The following is a 19,591-nucleotide window of genomic DNA, read 5'->3' as shown; positions in this document are numbered from 1 at the left end:
GGAGGAATAAACATGGAGAAATAGTTTTACTTTGTGTAATGACCCATCCACTCCCAGTCTCTATTAAAGTTTAAGTTAATTGTATCCAGTTTGCAAACTAATTCCAATTCAGCAGTCTCTTGTTGGAGTCTGTTTTTGAAGGTTTTTTGTTGAAGAATTGCCACTTTTAGGTCTGTAATCCAGTGACCAAGGAGATTGAAGTGTTCTCCGACTGGGTGTTCCCCACCCCCCACTGTTCCTCAGACATTCTTGTAAACTGCTAGAAATGGCCAACCTTGATTACCACTACAAAAGGTTCCCCCCTCCTCGCTGGTAATAGCTCACCTTAAGTGATCACTCTCGTTACAACATGTACGGTTTCATATTCTCTATGTATATAAATCTCCCCACTGTATTTTATACTGAATGCATCCGATGAAGTGAGCTGTAGTTCATGAAAGCTTATGCTCAAATAAATTGGTTAGTCTCTAAGGTGCCACAAGTACTCCTTTTCTTTTTGCAAATACAGACTAACACGGCTGCTACTCTGAAACCTGTGACTCCATGGTAAGACTGATATAGTGATCCAAGAGTTCACATTTGTTACTGGCTTGGTAAAATCTAATTATAGAACATACCACCAATTTGTGGTGTCTGCCCAGAGGTAAGCACTTATGGTTGTGAGCCACTACAGACAACGTGACATACTGTAATCTTTAAATCTTCATATAATGCTTAGTGGGAGTACTTGGCAAGTGCACAAGATTTAACATGTACTAAAGTGTATGATTTTGCCCTGCATCATCATAGCAAAAATTGTGTCAATGGGGAGAATATCAATTTCAACAAGAAATTTAAAGAGTGAAAAACTGGCAAGTTTCCTCTTTTTATACTATCAGCTCTGCACTCATAGCAAGTAATGGATTTTGCATGAAAAAACACAGTAACAAAAGGTGGCAATCCATTTGTCTCTCTTGCAAAGCTCACACTACTTTACTTATGCTGAGCAGCCGCCACCATTCTTTTTAATGGTCTAGTTCTATACTGTAGTTTATTGACTCCTTGCACTTTTACAAAGGAGATAGATTGCCAGGAGTCAAACTACATCCATAAACTATAAATAAGGCTGCGATTTAGTCATGGAGGTCACAGAAATCATAGATTCCGTGAGTTCCAAAGACCTCCGAGACTTCAACCACCCCCAGCTGGGAGCTACAGGGTCCCCTGCTGGCAGGCGACCTCCTGCCACTCCCAGAAACTGCAGGCAGCAGGGGGCCCCCAGAGCTCTCTGCCACCACAGACGGCAGGGGGGACCCCCGCAGCTCTTCGGCAGGAGGGACCCCCGGAGCTCCCAGCCTCCCTGGCAGCAGGGGGAACCCCCGGAGTTGGGAGCCGCCAGCAGAGGGGGACCCTGGAGCTCCCAGCCTACCTGCAGCTGCCCAGGCTCCTCATTTTATCATGGATATTTTTAGTAAACATCAGGGACAGGTCACAGGCTTCTGTGACTTTTTCATTCTTGCCTGAGACCCGTCCATGACTTTTACTAAAAATATCCGTGACAAAATCTTAGCCTTAACTATAAATACAAATATTATGAAATATTCAAGTATAATTTTTAATAAATGCATCATCATTCAAGAACTATTTTCATAGCCACAACAATCACATTCTGACACCTACTTTACATATATAAAAACACAGCAAGCTGGCAATAAATACCATGTCAAAATGAGTATTCCAGGGTCACAACTAATCTTGTAAAACCTCTTCCCCCCCCCCCCCCCCCACACACACAGACACACTTTTAGTAGGGTTTAATATAGATATAAAAACATCTCTCAGACAATGGAAAGGGGAAGTGAAGACAGCCTTGAGCCTGGGCTCAACATTTGAGAACTGTTAGGTACATGTGAGGGTGGTAATAGCTCTCACTTAAGTTTTCCCTTCTAAGCAGCTTTCTGAATTACTGAAGAGTGCTTCAACTGCAATTTGCTTAGTCTGAATTTTGCAAGGAGATCAGAGAGAGGAGGCAGAAGGATATACAATTTATCTGTTGCACACAATCCTTGCTGTCTATGGAAAGCTAAGCATTGGGAATAGAATTCTGAGAGTACTTAGTGATTTGGCATACAAAGAATCCAAGTTGTGAATTTTTCCTGACTGTGCTTTGTTGCAAGTGAACTTCTCCATGGTCAGTCAACAGCTGAGAAAGATAGGGATTAAGTTTCATTTATCAGCTCCTATAAAGGATATAGGGGAATGAAGGTGAACTAAGTAACTTTACAAAGAATTTGAGCTTTTTTTTAAAATTGAAAAAGTTTCTAAGCCTACATAGTTGCAAAGATAACTTCCAAATAGAACAGAGTGTAAACAGATTAAGTGCTGCCTTCCTGAATCTGAAGACAAACAACTCTAGTGCCTGTTCTGTGGTTCAGAAGACTTCCCAAGCAATAAAAAAAAAAAAAATGAAGATTCTGAGCAGGACTGAAACACACAATAGCATCAAATTCACTTTTTCTGTATGAGATGACTATGAGCCGAAGTAGAGGTAAGTCCTGGAGATATTCACAGAGAAGGAACTTTTTTTTTTTTTTTAAAAAGGCAATTTGGAAGGAGCACCATAGGTCATCCCTCCAGAATCAAAAGTATTCTGGGGGCAGGGATTGATGGGGAAAGAAGGAGTTAGAGAAAATGCTCCACACCCTGGCTGAAAGCTAGATAGAAAGAAATCATGGAATTTGAGGACTCCAAATGATTCCAAAGTTGCCCCCTCACCTTCTCAACCTTCTGCAAAAAAGGCCAAATTAGAGACATGCTCATAAATTGTATAGTTGATATGATAGAGATCAGGATGACAATTTTAACTGCATCTTGAAACATACTAGTTTGGTACTATACATAATACCTAATTTGTACTAATTTAGATAGGGAATGGTGAGTTGTAGAGTACCATTAAAAGATGCGTTTTAGGGAGGAATGGATATAGATAAAGTAAGTACTCTCTAAGAATTATTTGCTGTACAGAGTTTGAGAGCTAGTACTGGGGTTTGAAAACCAGTTATAACTTTTTTGAAGAAGTAAAAACTAAACTTTTAATCAGGCACCTTTTTTCCTGTGTTGCCACTACTCAATATTAAGCACAGGATCCAAAACTTTTGAAGAGATGTATGTTATACCTAGGCTATGTCAGCTATCATTAAATTTACTTTGGGAGAACAAACATTTTTAAAATAAGTCACCTTAAATAAAAAAAAAAAAAACCTCCTGAAAATGACATTGTTAATTATGTAGGTAGTACCAAAGGTATGCTAGAGGCTTAACCTTATTCTGAGTATTTAACATATTGCTATAGAACAACTATGGGTTTGTAGCAGAGAGTTTGTATTCAGAATTCAAGATATTTGCAATCTGATGCCTGAAGGATAGCCTGTGCATCTCAGGTTTATTATAGCAAGTATATTTTTTAAATATGTCCAGCATTTTTGGGGGCAGAAAACAATGCTTTAGCTAAGCTCTAAAAAGTGAAATGTACATAATTCGGTAACATTTTATAATAAATCACTTTAAATGCCGTTTATGACAGTTATAAACTTATAATTAACTCTTTGCTTTCTTCACTAAAAAGACCAAGATTAGATTACTTATAGTGATTGAATGAACTCTTTTAAACCTTTAGTCTTTCGTCTTAGGGTAGAGGCATATAGGCAAGGCAATGTAGGGAAACTTACAATGCCACTGCCCGTGTCATATTTGTTCTATAAGTAAACAAAAATGTCAAAGGAGGCTCAACTGAACACCTCTTAGACTTGTTTCTTGTTAAATATTGTGAATAATGTTCTATCTGCAAGTCATTATTGTGTTGACTATAACCACTACTCAAAAGACAAACTGAAAATGCTGCATTTGTCCACATTAATCATTTTGAATAAAATCTGCCAAATAAGTAAGACAGTTCAAGTAAAAATTAAGGATTTAACAACACATTCTGCCACCATGTAAGTATAAAATTTAATTCAGGTCTTCCACACAGAAAATGTTTGATATTTTAAAAGTGAGCTCTCCAACCTGTAAATGAGACAGGAATTGTTAGAGTTATTTAGAATGGTCTTCAAGTGGGTTTAGCACTGTGCAATTTATATTAAAGTAGTATTCAATTATTGCAATTCATACACAGTTACCCGTTTTGTGGATCATGTAAATATTTTAGTCATGAAGGCCACAAAAATACCACACCCAATACAAGAAAAAAAATTCAAATATTTTATATTAAAACTCACTTGTTGCAAAGGTTCATCAATTATATTGGCACCTGTCAATCTTCTGTCAATCTTAATAGGCCTGGCTTCACATTTCATTTCTTCTGTACACTTAAAAATAGATTAGGACAATTTTACTAACCCGATCTTCACTATGAATAAAAATTGTTGCATCTACTGTTCACGGTATATGAATATTTCTTAATGAAAAATCCTACACTACAGTATTTCACTTATAATCATTAGTTATATAGTACATAAAATCATTTGAAAATATGTATATCTTATGTATGTGTATATTTACACACACACACACACACACACACGAGAGATACACACACCCACCCCTCTCCACCCCTTGTACTATGTACTGAAATGAGCTGAGGGACTAATATTAGAAAAACTCTGCCCATATGGTGAAAAAATTGGTTCCTTTGAAATGTCATAATAGTCAAAGGAGACAGGATAGCCTGTGATTAAGACAGGACTGACAGTAAAGACCTGTGACTTGTACCTGACCATTAGAAACTGCAACCCTGAGCAAATCACTTCACCCTCTGTGTTGTGTTGAGCATACAAAATTAAACTTATTTGGAAAATGACTTAAAAGAATGTTGAACTATTATATAATAAACCCCATAAAGCCTGTAAATCAAAAATAAAGATTTCTTTGTTAAATAGGGTACTATAAAAATGCATATAAACTTTGCACAACAAAATTTCAGTACACAGACCAGTTAACAGTTTAAAAGAGGACACACATGCACAAGCAACCAATATACAAACCAGTAGTAAAAGCATCAGGGAAGGTTGTGAGGACTGAGCTGTAGCTCACAAAAGCTTATGCTCAAATAAATTTGTTAGTCTCTAAGGTGCCACAAGTCCTCCTGTTCTTTTTGCGGACACAGACTAACATGGCTGCTACTCTGAAACCAGTCATAGGAATGTCATTTATAAGGGGGGGAAAAGTGCTCTACAAGTAAGGTTAGTCCACACATAAATTGATCAAAGTAGCAATTTAAACAAAAAACTGAGGGTGAGATCAGAGAAGGCAGAGTTTCTCAAAAATCTGCTCACAGAGGCAGATTAAGAGAAGCAGAGGTATTGCTTACGCAGTACCATACACTGTATGCACTAAAGAATAGACAGCAACTCTGCACCCTCAAACATTAGAACTTTCCTTTTTTCAGCCTATCGTAGTAAAAACATGAAATTTCTATTGATTGACTGTGTCACTAATTTGCTGATTTGTCCTTCAGCAACAGCAGCAACTAAAAATAAAACCTTATGGTTTAACATTCTCATGGAAACTAAACAGAGGCTAAAAAAGGAGGCATACACAGAGCTCTGAGTACTAGGCTCATACTTCAGGCTAAGATGATACCCCCATAGGTTTAAATAACTTTGCCACAAGAGGATAAGTAACCAACTGGCCAACGACCCAGCTTCTGAAGATAAGAGAAGTTTATACCCTTAAAACACAGACCTGCTAGAAGCCCACAACTAGTTTTTTATTTTTAAAATGTGCAATCTTGATGCCATGGAATAAGCTTGTGCCTCCACTGAAGCATTGGGAATAAGGGAGGACAAGTCAAAGAGGAACAAGGAGAAAGCAACAGTCTCAGATTTCTTAGTGTATGCACAACAAGCCTCAGGTGGTACATAACAAGGATTCATTACTGAATTTGGTCCGCTGGTTGGCTCATTAGCTCCGTGGCCCGGTCACTGATAGGGAGTGAACGCTGATCCATTTCCCTGTCTCAGACTGAGGAGTTAGAACTAAACACAGGTTGTTTAAATTTGGCTGGAGGCCTTTGGGCCACCAAGGATCTTCTCTGTCTTGAAGTGCACACAATCAACAGGCTGAGATTCATTTAGACATCTGAACCAATGAGACCAATGGCTTTAAGCATTATGAGGCAAGAAATACTTAATATTTGCACTATATGAGTGCCATTTACAATACTGTCTGTTTTGCTTCTCATTATTTGCATTACAGAAGCATGCAGAGGCTTCATTCAGACTGAGTTCCCATTGTGCTGGATACCATACAAACACCTACTAAGGGAGAGCTCCTGTCCCACAAAGTTTGGTTTAGAGACAAAATAGAACAAGTGCATGTACCAGAAAGAAAAAAAATAATAGGAAAAGGGAGGATGAGGGTAATAGTGATGGGCACACCTGGTATCACAATCCACACATGTGCACAGTTTTCTGGTTTCTTTATTTTTAGAGATATAAACAAATGAGCAGTAATCCCTGCTGGCCATCTGCCTAAAAAATTCTGAAAGGAAAGAAGAAAAGCAACTCCTGCTGTAAACCCTATGCAATGCATGGAAAACATTATTCTGAGGGGAAAGAAGATGGATAGGGTTGTATAGATTGGAACCGTAACATTCTGCAATTTCATCAACACTCCCCTTTCTTTGTTGTGTGGGCTTCTCTATTTTAAAACATAAACATACCTCAACACACAGACACACAAGAGCCCAGAGTTTTGACTAACCTGTATGTAATGAATAGACAAAATTAACCTGAATGTGCAATGTGTGTTTACAACATCAAAAGTCAGTAAGCACCTCCAAAGAAAGAAAATTTGGAGTAACTAAGTATTAGAGCAGTAGAAGGACTTTTGAAAGTATAGAAGTGACCCAGCGATACTTAAGGCAAATTTTTAGTAGCTAATTTGTTTTCTGTGGCTCCATCAAGACAGCAAAGACTCTGGGGTGGTTCCTCCTCCTCATTCCTGCTGATAAACAGGACGACAACTAACCACTACCCAGGATTCTTCCACTCACTCAGGCTCCCTCATCACTCTCTCTAGTTTGATTCCTTCTGACCCAAAAGGCATCTGTCTGCTCTACCTCCTTAACAAAGGAGAATCTATTGTTGAAGCCTGGCTTTGGAAGGCCTGGTATGGTGGAAGCCTTCACTCTCTTGCCAAAGCCACAAAAAGCAAGTTGGCTGATAAGTTAGTATATAATGCTTTCTGTGGGTCAGTTTGCAATAGAAAACCATGAACTTCACGGCTGAATTAGACAGAAGAGCCTGAGGAGAAGAAAATGGCAACCTCTAGTCCCATACCCCACTCCCTTCAAAGGAATGTTAAACTGATGCCCAGTTCTAAGCACTCATCCATTGTAGAATAGCACTTGTAGGTGCCTGCACATTCAAATAGTAACTAGTAAAAGCATGGAATAACAGGTATCAGTTTTGCAAGGCTTCCCCACTGATACTTGTCCATCTTCAGCCCAGAGCCAGAGCTCTGGCTCTAATGGAATGGTCTCTCTAAACCTCATGAGACAATGAACTTCCTTCTGTGGCCTTACAAACCTTCATCTGGCCATGATGTATACAGAAGCCTAGATGCTTCTCCTTGAAACCTGGAAGAGGATCCAGTCCCCTGAAGGCTGCAGATATATTTGAACACATTTTCAGGCCCAGGCTTCAACATTCCTCACTTAAGGAACAAAACTCTGAAAACTTTGTTAGGTGGACAGGATCTTAGTTTTTAACAAAGACAAGTGTAAAGGAACACTTATCACTATAGAACAGTGGTTCCCAAACTTGTTCCGCCACTTCTGCAGGGAAAGCCCCTCCTGGGCTGGGCCCGTTTGTTTACCTTCCGCATCCCATTGGCCTGGAGCAGCGAACCGCAGCCAGTGGGAGCCACAATCAGCCAAACCTGCGGATGTGGCAGGTAAACAAACGGGCCCGGCCCGGCCGGGGCTTTCCCTGCACAAGCGGTGGAATAAGTCTGGGAACCACTGCCATAGAAGATCAAATATGGAGACCTACTTGAGAGCATGAAATACCTCTTCCATTGTCCATTGTATTTGTTACATTACCTTCAAGGTAAAGAGATGCAAAAAAATCTTCCCAGTGAAGAGTCTTGAAAGGAGGCTCACACAACCAGAAGACCAGGTTGTTAAACAGAGCAAAGAAAGGTCACTAGCTTCAGAAAACATGACAGCTGAGGAGATGGTTTCACAGTTTCCCTAGCTGTAAATCATTTACCATGCTTTCTCTGACTTGGCCAAGACAGACTCTCATCCTATCAAGCTTTCCAGACCCAATCTTCAATAATCTTTCTCAACTAAGTTAGGCAAGAAAAGTAAGCTAACAGGTGCCCTTCTGATCAGAGGGAATCAAACTGAAGATGCAGAGAGGAAGATCCTAGGAATGGAAAAAATATCAAACAGCAATGCTGATCCTGTTGGAGTGAGTGAGGAGCCCCAGTCTCTGCATTTTTGCAGACTAAGACACAAACATTTATTAAATGAATACATAGGAAATTATAAAAGTTAATCAGAGAAAAAACTATACAGATTGCACATAGGAAGAAACTACTTAGTATATACGTTATTCTGCTTCTCACACTATAGCCAGAAAAATATAATCAAAATAAGCTGTTTCTTTAAAGTAGCGCACACTTCGTAAAAATGTGTTTTTGAAAGGCCAGTGCAGAGTTTGTCCATTTATTATATTTCTTTGTAGCAGAAGAAAACCTGGCTCAAACTCCGAGAATATAAATGTTTATCTTGAGAAATATGCACTTAAACTGATACATTTCAATTTTTTTGATAGTACAACATACTGAAAGACTCAAGTGGCAAAGTCTGAAATTTATGGATTCTGATCTTGAAGCTACAATGCTTTGTAAATTTTCCTTATGTTGCTTACCTTAAAAACCCCAACAGACGTAGGAGGAAGAAATGAGTGTTCACACTGTTCAAGGTACTTTTCTGAATTTGTTTTTCCAAATAAGAGAGTAACCACAAACCCCCTAAAAAAAGATACAAAATAAAATAATCAGCTTCCATGTTCTAAATGTTCAACTTAGATGTTCAATCTAAAACTTAAAAATTCAAAGGCATCTGGTAAGCAATATTTTCTAGCAAAAGTTTACACACATTGTGTAACGCTTGCCAAAGGTGACTGTTGTTCACCGTATACAAAGCTGAATTTCTATATTTTTCAAGAAATATTTTTTTAAAAAGAACCATGAAAACTCTACTTCTGTGTAACATCCCGTTTAATGCCACCAGTGTACTTTGTACTGGTAAAATCTTTAGCCGCTATCCAGCACTGGGATATGTTTTGATTCATTCCACATGGGGATTCTGCACAGGGCCGGTGTCTATACTAGTGGATCCTGATGCAGGATCAGAACTAAAGATGGTAAATTTACCCACAGTATTTATGTTCACAGAGATGTTAGCAAAATGAAGTAGGTTTAGAGGCAGTCGAGCCATTATAAATAAATACATATATTATGTATATATTTTCTTTAAACTCTACAAAGCACTAATCTCTTTAGAAATGCACTCAAACCGCAACATGAAAGTGTAAGACATGGACACAAACATTTAAATGTATGAAAATAACTCTTTGTAGAATAACTTTTACCAGGAAGAAACTATATTATGTTATAGTAACACTGAACTCATTACTTAAATTAGCATAATGACAGCTGAAACAGGAAGGGAGCAGTAAGTTAAGATGTAAGGTCAAACTAGTAGACTTATCAGGTAGCTTGGATAAGAAAAGAAAGCTAAGTTAAAAGCCTGAGGTGGTGATGATAGAGCTTGGTAAGCAAGTGATTTTATTACTATTTTTTTTATTTAAATATACAATTTAATCAATGAAAGGAACATTGTAAAGCTTTTTTATGGGTTGGCAGAAAATGAGGTTTTATCAGAAATTAACTTTTGGCTCTTCTTGAGCTTCTACAACAGGGGTGGGCAAACTACAGCCCACGGGCCGGATCCAGCCCTCGAGCTGTTTTAAGCTGGCCCCTGCTCCGGTGAGGGTACGTGGCCTGGCTCCGGCCAGGGCGCTGAGTCGGGGCCACACCATGCGGCCTGGCCCTGCACCGGCGCTCCAGATGGGGCACAGGGTCGGGATCGCAACATGCAGTTCCCGGAACCAGTGGCATGGCCTCACTTTGGCTCCTACGCGCTCCAGTGGGCGCTGCAGGGGCGGTGCCTGCAGATGGGACAGCATGAAGAGCCACCTGGCTGCGTCTCCGTGTAGGAGCCAGAGAAGGGACATGCCACTGCATCTGGGAGCCACTTGAAGTAAGTGCCACTTGGAGCCTGCATCCCCTGAGCCTCTCCCCACACCCCAAACCCCTGCTCTAGCCCTGATCCCCTTCCCGCTCTCCAAACCCCTCGATCCCAGCCCAGAGCATCCTCCTACACTCCAAACTCCTCATCTCCAGCCCCACCCCACAGCCCGCACCCAAACCCCAATTTTGTGACCATTCATAACCCGCCATACAATTTCTATTCCCCAATGTGGCCCTCGGGCCAAAAAGTTTGCCTACCTCTGTTCTACAATGATAAGATGAATAGAAGTGCAACTAATTTTATTATTGCACATTTTCATCCTGGTAAAAATGAAGATAGCAGGAAAAAAAATAATGGTTTCAGTTGTGATGATGACAAATTCAATTGCTTTTTATAACGAATCAACTACTTAACCCTGGTGGACGATAGCAGAAAGACAAACACTGCTGCTTTTGATAGGAAGTGGATGAAACCCAAAAAGCTGTATTGTATGTTCTCTTTCTACTTCGGAATGGGTGAAATCAAAAAAGCAGCCTTTGAAAAAGAATTAAACTGGAGGAGAATGAGAAGGTGAAAGTTATTATTGCTCATGTTAGTCATACACAAAGTTTTAAAGGCAAATTGCAAATTTCAGGTAAACTAGTTGGAGGCTTTTAATGGCCATATGGATAACCTGAAGTGCTGCTCTACACTGAAATGTAACTATAAAAAAATAGTATACCATTATTGATCAGATCTGTTCCCTGTTTGGTCATATATGGAATGCTTACATTGATGAATAAAATAGAGGCTGATTAGTGCAAATGGATCTGTCTGAACACATGGGTACACTCAAGCAGATCTATTTGCAGGTTTTAATCCCAAAACTGTAAGGCTTTTTACTCCTGCAAGCACTCCAGAAACAATATAACTAAGAAGCAGGGAGACTGATGCTATCCCTTTTTGAAGCTCATCAATATGATGATTTACTAAGTTCCAATCAGTTACACTTGTGAAAAGTCATGGAGGACAACACAGTTGCACAGCATAACTATGGATATTTGGCAATGCAGAACCTTTATTACTGTAGATGATGGAAGGGCTGGGGGGCAGAACATAGCTTGATTTATACATCCCAGGTGGAGTTTGCAGTACTGGCAGTTAGAACATATCTTTTCACTCCCAAAGTAAGCATATTTGATATGGAAATCATTGAGGGCCAATAAAAAAAACTGAGCTCTACAGTGTCCTGCTCTCTGCAAGCAGAGATGGTTTCAGAAACTGTACTTTATAGGCACTGTCAATGACAATTAGCATAATTAACAGTTGAAATATCTTTCTTAGAACCTTCCCAAATTTGTTAGACTATATTAAAACAATTTCCCCAAAATAAATTTCACAGCATAATTGAAACGGTGACTATATAAACAGACAACTTTTGCCAATCATGATCATCAGTTATCCATTATCAATCCTCTCTCCAAAAGGCAAATTTGCAGATATGAATTTTAAAGCAACATTTTATAAAGGAAGGGAACCAACTATGTTTTAAAGATGATGCATATAAGGTTTTATGCATGATAAACTAGTTTTAACTTGAAAAATAACCAATTTCAAAATTTCTCTATTATACTCTATCAAAAGAGAATCAAAATTAACAGTTTTCTGTGCATGGAAGTAACAGACAAACTACATACATTATAGCTCTGTTTCAAATCTGTTAGAAAATCCAAGATGACACATTAAAGTAAGTTACTAAAATCATATGACTACCATGATATTTTCAAACCGAGAAAAGTGTTAATACGATTTTATAATTAAAAATATCCTCTGAACAACTTTTTAATGTTACCATTAATAGTAATTTTGAAACCCAGAAATACAACATGTTTTAGCAGGGTAGATTAATTTAAATCAAAGTGATTTTAATCATGATTTAAATCAGCAAGTAGAAAACCTTCATTTAATAATTGAATTTAATCTTGTTTTTCATTGTACTTTTTAGTTATTTTCCTAAACAAAGATTGGATTCTCACTGGCAACAAAAGGTAATACCAAATTATACCAGCCAGTGAGAATCCAATCTTTGTTTAGGAAAATAACTAAAAAGTACAATGAAAAACAAGATTAAATTCAGTTATTAAATCAAGGTTTTCTACTTGCTGATTTATATATTTATATATATATATATATATATATATATACACACACACACACACTTATTTAAGCAATTATATAGCTTGATTTATACTTATTCAAATTCTTAATTTTTATTAAGTTAGAAATGGTGAATGACGCATTTATCAATCTTTTATTTGTAATTTGTATCGATATTGGAATTCAATTCAAATGCACAAAAACAGCATTTTAACATTAGTTTTATTTATTAAAACTACCAGCAATGTGCTGGGATACATAAGGGAGAAAAAAGTTAAATGCAAAACAGTTTTTGTATTTAAAGCTAACTGATTTATTAAAACAAGGGAAGTATTTAGTAAATTGAACTGGCTGTTTCTGGTCACCATGTCCTTCAAGATATTAGAACTAGTAGATGATATCTCTCACAAAGTTTTTATTCATACATTAGAAAAGGAAAACAAGTTTTCCTGTTTTTTTCTATTCCAAACAGTTTCTCAACTTTGAATGAACTTGTCACTGAACTAGCTGAATAAACTGAAATGAAGAACATGTTCTCTATGCACTTGTACAAGAGGCAACTGTTGTCAAAAACTGGTTTAGCACTTCAAGAAACTCTGATTCCCTGTGCTTGGCCATTGAATTCTACCAGTTCAGTGGCCTTCCTTTCTTTAAAAACTTGAGCAGCAAATACAGACTGCATGAATATTTCTGAATTTACAGGCACCTAAGGATAATAATTATAGACTTTTGTAATGGAATTTTGAGATCCTCACAGATGAAAGCTGATATATACACAGAGTCTCATAACCCCTCTTTTTTTTATACTGATCTTCAGGTAAATTTGTCTTGTTTCTTTTTCTCAGAAGTTAAGCACTGCTTTAGAGAATTTGGCCCTACATACTGTACTGGAAGGAGGATGCAGTAGACTGCAGTTACTCATCCAAACATAATACTCTTATCACTCATGTCTAGAAGTTAATAGAATATATATAGCTAAAATCTTAAACTTCAGGAAAATGAGATAAAGAATTGGAAAGAAATCCTGTCTACTCACACCTACATAAAGTGTTGGACAAACTGATTAGGTGCACACGGATATGCATTCTTATCTTTTTCTGGTGCATCAGGTATTGGCAACTGTCAACAGACTATGCAGATCACTGGCCTGATCCAATAAGACAACTCCTATGTGACTAAGTTGAATGCACTTCCCAGTTAAAAACTTCAAGCATGAGAGAGGCATGTGGGCAATAGACTGGCAAATAAGGAGTATGAAAGAGCATTTGTACCACAAACTATTGCTAACTGCTGTTTTTGTCTTCTCTTTTCAATAGCAATATGCCATAAACAGAGAAGGGAACTTATCCATTCCACAGTAGTTTGAAGCTTAACAGCAAAGGTAGAGGTTCACATGCCCACCTAGTGGGGACAGCAAATGGTGTCCAAAAGTGCCCACATTGTGTTACTAGAGATGCAGAGTGATAATTTCAGCCTTTTATCAATATGAAGCAGCCACCGTTTTACATAAGTTAAAAAGGACACTAACTGACGCACTGTAAAAAGTAATGTTTGCCTCAACTCCTTATCAGACACCACAGAAAACACATTGATGAATACAAATGGGGAGACCCTACGGTTTGTCTACATTCAAAAGTATTAGAGAGCTGTAACCCTGTCATAAAGGAAACTGCAAGACTAGCTCTTCAGGAAAAATGTTTAAAACAGAATAGTGATGGGAGCTGAAATTCTCATCCATCTTGCTCCAGATTTATCTGGACTATTCTCTCCCTTAAGGAATTATAGCCCTAAAGGAGATAACAACAAATTAAGACTATTTAAGGATCAAAAGCAGCTTCAGCATCATTCCCAATTTGGGCTGCATCTAAAAACATAGGCAAACAACAGTTTTAATTTAAGATCCCAGCAACAAAAAGGGACACATTGATAAGATATTGATAGGTAGGCCTAATGGGCCAGAAGACATTCCCTGCAGCCACAAAGTAAGAGTCAGATGATCCAAGCACGTGAACAAAAGAAATCCAAGATGTTAGCTTCAAAGCCTATTGTCACGGAGTCCCCAGGCGATGCTCTGGAACTGCTCCCTACGAAGCCAGTCAGGACTCTGGGGAAGTCTCCTTTCTTTGAGCAGACTGTCTTCAGGACACACAGCTCACACAACTTCCACCTTCCTGGGTCTGACCTCGGAGCATTCAGCATCCTCTGCCCCTCCATGCACTTCCCACAGCGAGTCCGCCCAGGCGGGCTCCTGGGGAAGCCAGAGGATCCTGCAGCCCAACTTTGCAGTCAGACGTGACTCTCAGCCAGCCAGTGAAACAGAAGGTTAGATGACAGGAACACGGTCTAAAACAGAGCTTGTAGGTGCAGAGAACAGGACCCCTCTGCCGGGTCCATTTTGGGGGCCGTGAGCCAGACCACCACATCTGCACTTCACTCCTTGTCCCCAGCCAGCCCCAAAATGAAATTCTCTCCAGCCCCTCCTCCTCTGGACTTTGTCCCTTTCCCAGGCCAGGAGGTCACCTGATCCCTTTGTTCTCCAACCCTTTAGCTCTCACCTTGCAGGGGGGAAGGGCCAGGCCATCAGTGGCCAGGAAACAGGGTGTTGGCCATTCTCTGTGTCCAGACCCCTGCACACACCTGCCCTCTAGGGCTCTTCAACGATCATACACCCTTATCCCACCACCTAGATACTTAAGAACTACACAGGGGAAACTGAGGCACCCCCACACTATTCAGAGGAAACATTAAGAACAGTCCCGCTTCGTCACATCTATTCTCTATGTCTACACAATTAAAATTCAATTCCAGCAAATAACTGCCATTTTGCCTAGCATCACTTAGGATCCAAAGGAAAAAACTGAGGAAAGATGTTACTCCTGGGGAAATTCTGCATCAAAAAGTTAAAATTGTGTGCACAATATTTTAAAATTCTGCAAAATTCTGCATATTTTATTTGTCAAAACAACAACATAATCACACCAATTTCAATTATTTTGGTAATTTATTTCAACATACCTGTCAGCAAGTATGTCCAACAATACAGACAACAAAAAAGATTCAGGAAATGTTTTTTTGATAAACAAATTTCTTACTAGGCATACTAGTACAGAACTCTGAGTATTAATTTATATCAACTACAATACAGAAATGTATTTCCTGCACCTCTCAGAAGCAGTCCAAAGGATTGCAAGAGTCAGGGGCAATGGAGGAACTGAGTGAGAGGAAAGTAATAGCTGGGAAGGAGCCTGGGAGTGAACCAGGAGGGCTGTTGGGTGTGGGTGGCAGAAGTATGGGACAGGTTTTATTTGGGAGGAGCACGGAGGGATTGTTCGGGAGCTGGGGAGCCTCCCCCATGCAGACCCTGGCTGATCTCAGCCTTTCCCATTCAGTCAGGCACATCTGCACATATCCCCATGTAGCCCTGCACCCTCCCCCCACTTCTATTAAGCCTCTGGCTCAGTGTTGTCACCCCACTAGCTCATATGCCCCCTCCCCAGTCTGTCATCCCCCCACTAGCCCTTCTGAAGCCCAGTCTGTGACTCCCTAGCAACCCCATGTGCCCCGCTCTGTTCATCCTCCCCATATCCTGTGCCTCCTCACCTCAATCTGAGAAAGGTAGCCTCTGCCCCCTTCCCCTCCTCAGCTGGCTGCTGCAGCCCCTGAGCCAGCTGCTCGCTCGCTCTCTCTCTTTCTGGTACCACATCAGACCCGGTGGGCAAAAGGGGGGGAGGGGGGAAGAATCCGCAGGGACATTAATTCTGTGTTTGTGCAGCGGCACACAATTCCCCCAGGAGTACAGATGTTCACATGTTGTTCAAAGAAAGGGGAGGTGGTAGAATTAGGGTCCAGCACATAGGTCAAAGGAGTTATCAATACTTGAAGTAGAGGCAAAAAATATTTCATGGAAACTGAGATGTTCTATGGTTTTATGTTATGTAACTTGCATAAATGATACCAATATTTTGCCTCTTGCTTCTGGAAATGCCAAATTTCCTAATGTGATAGCTTACCTGATCCTGAATTGGTGAAGAGATGTACTACAAAAAAAAGCTAAATGTTTGTAAATCAGTCTGCAAATAAAAAAAAATAAATATCAAGCAGAAAAGGACTTCAGACTTATAGCTATGCATATGTATAAAAATAAGAGTTCCAATATCATTCCACAAATGTGCTGAAGAACAACGGTTGTAACCTGACTACAGCATACTAAAATAAAATAAAATAAAATGTTAGCTAGAGTATATCACATTTAAAAGGAAACTATTGCCATGATTTAAGAAAGCATTTTTATTTAACTAGCATATACAATGAAGAAATAGACAAAGATTGATACTGTTCTGACATCAACATTGAAGGGACATGAATACATAAAATAAATAATGGTACTGCTTAAGTATATAGGCTTTGAAATACTTGTGAGGAAAAAACTATACAAACTGGTAAGACTGTGCATGCCAAATAGGAAAAAACAGAGATATAAATATACAGGAATCAAGCAAAGATCCATACCCAAAATTGTTCTGTGCTACGTGTTTTGTTCAGGATGATAAAGATGAATTGGGTGTAGGGAGACCTCCCAAAGTATTAAGGTTTGTTTCTTTCTGGTATAAAGGTAGATATACTACACAGCATATTATTTAATTACTAAGTATAGATGAGTAATTTACCTTAAACAACAGCTTAAAACTTTGTTTACTTTAATGAATCATGACAAGTACTTACATACCTTTGTGTCAGAGGAAGAGTATTTGGAATCTTACATAATTTGGATCAGATTAATGTGACAAACCAATTAGTGAAGAAAACGCAGACAGGAACAATTCAGATACAACCTAGCTTCAACTGTTCCATACACATAGCTCTGTTCCTCACACATTGATACAGTTTAATTTAAGCAAGTATCATGCTCCTGAAAAGATTAACACCACTAAGTAGGGATAGGTAGAAAGAAAGACAGGAAACCTCGTGCACAGAAAATTCAAAGCAATAACATTCCACTTGAGGTCTCAGATTTAACATCTACCAACATCAATAAATAAGTACCAGGAGGACATCTGGAAAAATATGCTATAACAGTATAGAGTATTCAGAGTAGCTGCCATGTTAGTCTGTATCCGCAAAAAGAAAAGGAGGACTTGTGGCACCTTAGAGACTAACAAATTTATCTGACCATAAGCTTTCGTGAGCTACAGCTCACTTCATCGGATATTACCATAAAATGAAATTAGTTTTAAGGCGGATATTGATGAGACTTGGTGAAATGTACAAGATGTAGCAGCCAAGCTACCTACAATAATGAATAATCAAAGATGGTAAATTGACTGCATGAGGAGTTGTCTTTGGTTCCTCAGTCTGATAGGTTTGACAAGCCAAGCAATTCAGCCTGGGAGCTGAAACTGAACACAAACTAGAGATTAGTGCAGTTTCCATTTCTGAGAATTTCTCAGACTACATTGTAATAAGGAAGTGGTAATAAATGAAGGAACTGTCTATAAACATTTTAACATGCTGCAAATAGATTTTTTAAATGAACTAGTTTACACATTTTGTACTTACTGCCCCAAATATCAGTGGTAAGGGGGAAGCCGACACATACATGATTTCAAACTTTCAAAGACAAAGTTGTCAAAAGCAAAAACATGCTGCCTCAAAATATTGATAAGCTACTCAAGTGAAGGAGCCATACAGCACTTGGTGTGCTTTCCTGTGGGCCAGTACTTCTTACTCAGTGGACCAACATCCTTAATACTGATAAGACAATAGATTTAAGATACTCACCACACCTTTAAAGGGGGAGGATGATGTCCAGCTGGCCGAAGGAAAGGGAACAGTGCTCTACGGGGGCAGCGGATGGGAGGGGTCAGAAGCTACTGCAACAGGGGGAAATGGGTCAATGTGGCCACGCTCACTCATCCCCTGGGACTGGAAGAGTTGAAAAGAGGAAGCCTAGGCGAGTTGAAAAGAGGAAGCCCGGGCAGAAAAAGCCCTTTTCCACAGAGCAGGAGAAGCAGCACTCCTCCTCCTTCCGCCTTAGGTGGCAATATACAAGGACCTGCTGTGGGCATTACTCTAGCCACCCCTTTTTATGGAAGAGCTGGGAAGGAATTTTTCTTTCACCACCAGATTGGTCTGGGGGAGAGTGGGGTTTCGCCTTCCCCACAGCAGGTTCAGGGAGGGCTTTGCTGATGTGAGGCATGAAGGGAGTTAGGCTATATGTCACAACTTACTATATAAGCATGGAGCAAAAATATTCAGTGCACGTACTCCATAAGAAAGGTATACAGTGAGCGGACAAATGCCTCGGTAAAGGACTTAAAAAGGAGGAGTTGGATAAAGGAACGGAATGGGGGGAGGCTCGGGGCTCCTATGAATGTGTGAAAATAGAATAAATTATATTGAAATTATAATTCATTAAAGAAATGCTACTTGAAAGGTTTGTTGAAGTATAGTTGTCAGGAAGAGAAACATTAAGAGAAACATTAACATTACCCCAAGGGTCGGTCCTGGGGCCAGTTTTGTTCAATATCTTCATAAATGATCTGGAGGATGGTGTGGATTGCACTCTCAGCAAATTTGCGGATGATACTAAACTGGGAGGAGTGGTAGATACACTGGAGGGGAGGAAAAGGATACAGAAAGACCTAGACAAATTGGAGGATTGGGCCAAAAGAAATCTGATGAGGTTCAATAAGGATAAGTGCATGGTCCTGCACGTGGGACGGAAGAACCCAATGCACAGCTACAGACTAGGGACCGAATGGCTAGGCAGCAGTTCTGCGGAAAAGGACCTACGGGTGACAGTGGACGAGAAGCTGGATATGAGTCAGCAGTGTGCCCTTGTTGCCAAGAAGGCCAATGGCATTTTGGGATGTATAAGTAGGGGCATAGCGAGCAGATCGAGGGACGTGATCGTTCCCCTCTATTCGACATTGGTGAGGCCTCATCTGGAGTACTGTGTCCAGTTTTGGGCCCCACACTTCAAGAAGGATGTGGATAAATTGGAGAGAGTCCAGCGAAGGGCAACAAAAATGATTAGGGGACTGGAACACATGAGTTATGAGGAGAGGCTGAGGGAGCTGGGATTGTTTAGCCTAAAGAAGAGAAGAATGAGGGGGGATTTGATAGCTGCTTTCAACTACCTGAAAGGGG

General features: G+C 39.6%; 1 protein-coding gene across 8 annotated transcripts in view; it reads right to left on the bottom strand.

Moving 5' to 3' along the window:
- The window catches only part of SNX13 (sorting nexin 13), a 158,736-nt gene that overhangs the window by 95,400 nt on the left and 43,745 nt on the right, over window positions 1–19,591 (bottom strand). For 7 of the 8 annotated variants that reach the window (XM_073333775.2, XM_073333779.2, XM_073333776.2 and 4 more), the window contains 2 exons: window positions 8,919–9,021; window positions 4,257–4,346 (listed from right to left, as the gene is read on the bottom strand). In XM_073333775.2, coding sequence (XP_073189876.1) covers window positions 4,257–4,346; window positions 8,919–9,021 — 193 coding nt within the window. Of the gene's footprint in view, window positions 1–4,256; window positions 4,347–8,918; window positions 9,022–19,591 lie in introns of those variants that run through there. The other variant, XM_073333782.2, reaches the window with a different exon arrangement.

This window comes from Lepidochelys kempii, chromosome 2 (assembly GCF_965140285.1).
Source record: "Lepidochelys kempii isolate rLepKem1 chromosome 2, rLepKem1.hap1, whole genome shotgun sequence".
Lineage (NCBI taxonomy): Eukaryota > Metazoa > Chordata > Testudines > Cheloniidae > Lepidochelys > Lepidochelys kempii.
This window is presented reverse-complemented; position numbering and strand designations above follow the sequence as displayed.